At 42.9% G+C, this 2,935-nt stretch overlaps 1 protein-coding gene across 1 annotated transcript; it reads left to right on the top strand.

Annotated features, from left to right (window-relative positions):
- Positions 1-240: 240 nt before the first annotated feature.
- Positions 241-2,470, top strand: LOC127079647 (uncharacterized). The gene is made up of 3 exons (XM_051020028.1): positions 241-1,411; positions 1,529-1,926; positions 2,213-2,470. Exons 1-3 carry the CDS (start codon positions 241-243, stop codon positions 2,468-2,470), a joined length of 1,827 nt encoding a protein of 608 aa, XP_050875985.1.
- Positions 2,471-2,935: the final 465 nt, after the last annotated feature.

The following is a 2,935-nucleotide window of genomic DNA, read 5'->3' on the forward strand; positions in this document are numbered from 1 at the left end:
CCTTATAGCCAGATATTCCCATATCTACAAAAAGAAGGCCTTTTGATATTGAGAGAGTTAAAACTAACTGTTTTTCCATATCCACCCGGATACGACGCTAATGCCCATTGTAAGTTTCACATGGGAGCACCTGGTCATACCTTGGAGAATTGTTTCGCATTTTAAAATCGGGTACAAGACTTGATCGAAGCCAAGGCCGTCTCTTTCACTCCAAGACGCCCGAACGTGAACACCAATCCTATGCCAACGCACAAGGATGCTTCTGTCAGTGCCATTGAGGAGAATGATCAAGGCAAATTGATCCGTAAGGTTGAAGAGATTCAAACCCCTATCACCAGGATAGGAGCACAGTTGTTGAAAAGTGGTCTAATCCCTGAGGAGCTAATTGCTCAAGAGAACGATGAAGGGTTGAGGAATTTTATACAACAAATGTTAGACCGGGGCGAGTTACAGATAAATTGTCGTGTCAAGAGCAAGCTCCAGGAAGAGATAGTCGTGGTGGACATCCCTTATGATGAGGTTAAAGTAGAAATACCTATAAGCCCATTGGTGATAGAGTTCCCAGCACCATTCAAATATAAAGATGAGAAGGCAGTCCCATGGATATATCAACCCAGAGCTTTTAAGCAGGGGCAAGAAGATCAACCTTTGATGATCAACGAACCAAATGTCACTTCAATTATGGGGCCAGCAATAATGACGCGTAGTGGCCGAGTGTTCGCACCGAGAACTGCTGATATTTCTGCAAAGACTAAAGGGAAGGAAGCTGTTGTCCAGATCCCCATCCCTAATCAAGAAATGCAAGACATGCACCTGTCCCCTAAAGCTGCAGTCACTCGTGAAGAGGCTGAGGAATTTCTGAGGATAATCAAGAAGATCGATTATAAGGTGGTGGACCAGCTAAATCAAACACCTTCCAAAATATCCATGTTATCTCTACTGCTCAACTCAGAAGCCCACAGGAATTCGTTGTTAAAAGTATTAAGCACCGCACATATCACGAAGGATATAACAATAGAACAGTTTCATGATGTGATAGCTTATGTGACCACTGGGAATTTCTTGGGTTTTAATGATGATGAATTGCAAATCGAGGGAAAGAACCATAACAAGGCCCTCCATATCTCCTTGAAATGCATAGACACTATACTATCAAGGGTATTAGTGGACACAGGTTCCTCATTGAATGTCATGCCTAAGACAACTTTCATAAAGCTACCAATGGAAGAGATAAGTATGAAGCCCAACACCCTAATCATAAAGGAATTTGGTGGCTCAAGGCGAGCAGTGATAGGAGAGGTTGACTTACCAACCAAGATAGGTCCAACTATTTTCAATATCACATTCCGGGTCATTGACATACATCCCGGTTATAGTTTCCTACTTGGGAGACCCTGGATTCATTCCGCAGGTGCTGTCACCTCCACTCTGCATCAAAAACTAAAATTTATTACAAATGACAAGATGATTGTGATTGGAGGAGAAGAAGATATCTTGGTTAGTCACTTGACATCTTTCCGATATATAGAGGTGGACGGTGAAATCACTGAGACACCATTCCAATCCTTGGAAGTGGTAAATATGATGGCCATCCAACAGACCTTGGAGACCCCGAAATCAGGACCATCCATGGCCTCGTGGCAAGGAGCTAAAGCTGTTATGGAAAGTGAAGATGCTCAAGACTGGGGCAAAGTGGTGGAAGTGAAAGAGAAACGAGACAAGTTTGGCCTGGGGTATGACCCATCATCACACAAAGCCGGTAACCAACCTGACAAAGAGAAGATTCCTTCTGTAGAGAAAACGTTCACCAACGCTGGCCACATCTTTGGCAAGCAGGTGGCAATGATCAGTAAAGAAGACTGCGAAGAGGGAGTGTCTAGCTGGATGCATCAATCCGCATCTAATGAAGAACTAACAAAATGGAAGGTTGTGGAAGTTCCCCAAATATTTCAAAAGTAATTTTATTATTTTAGACAAAACCCTGTGCTCTGCCCAAGGCACAGTGGCGTGTTGTAGGGCCTCCTTTATCTTTTTCAAGAGTTTTTATCATTAATGAAATGACGTTTTACATCCAAATTATTGTTCCTTTCCTTTCGTTTTTTTCACAAAAATGGCATCAATTTTTATGCACGCACTTTCTAAATAAACTGCATAAATCATAACATGCAGAAACACCACCGAGACCATTGATAACGACACTGCTAAGGTCCAGTATGGTTTTGATTGTCCAATCTACCAAGATGAAGACGAAGTGGGGGAAGATTGCGAACTCCCTGAACAGTTGGCCAAATTACTCAGACAAGAAGAGAAGGTCATTCAACCACACCAGGAAGACGTTGAAGTTATCAATATGGGAACAGAAGAAGACAAGAGAGAAGTAAGGGTAGGCGCCGCACTTCAAGATACAGTGAAGATAAGATTGATAGAGCTCCTCCACGAATATGACGACGTGTTTGCTTGGTCATACTAGGACATGCCCGGATTAGACACTGATATCGTAACCCATAAGCTTCCCCTTAAAGAAGAATGCCCTGCGGTCAAACAAAAGCTAAGAAGAACTCGACCAGATATGGCTCTCAAGATCAGAGAAGAGGTGAGAAAGCAGTTTGACGCTGGCTTCCTGGAAGTCGCCAAGTACCTACAATGGGTTGCTAACATTGTACTAGTACCGAAGAAAGATGGAAAAGTCCGCATGTGCGTAGACTACCGAGACTTAAACAGAGCTAGTCCCAAAGACGATTTCCCATTACCTTACATTGATGTATTGGTGGATAACACAGCTCAGTTCTCCATGTTTTCCTTTATGGATGGTTTCTCTAGATACAACCAAATTAAAATGGATCCCGAGGACATGGAGAAGACCACGTTCATTACCCCTTGGGGCACCTTTTGTTACAAAGTAATGTCGTTTGGATTAAAGAACATTGGGGCAACA

Source organism: Lathyrus oleraceus, chromosome 5 (genome assembly GCF_024323335.1).
Source record: "Lathyrus oleraceus cultivar Zhongwan6 chromosome 5, CAAS_Psat_ZW6_1.0, whole genome shotgun sequence".
In the NCBI taxonomy this organism is placed as follows: domain Eukaryota; kingdom Viridiplantae; phylum Streptophyta; class Magnoliopsida; order Fabales; family Fabaceae; genus Lathyrus; species Lathyrus oleraceus.

Excerpts from the sequence above, each read along its gene's own strand:
- LOC127079647 (XM_051020028.1), top strand. The coding sequence starts at position 241 with ATGCCAACGCACAAGGATGCTTCTGTCAGTGCCATTGAGGAGAATGAT. Across the intron at positions 1,412-1,528 it reads ACCCTGGATTCATTCCGCAG|AGGTGGACGGTGAAATCACT; the intron begins GTGCTGTCACCT and ends TCCGATATATAG. Across the intron at positions 1,927-2,212 it reads AAGAACTAACAAAATGGAAG|TATGGTTTTGATTGTCCAAT; the intron begins GTTGTGGAAGTT and ends GCTAAGGTCCAG.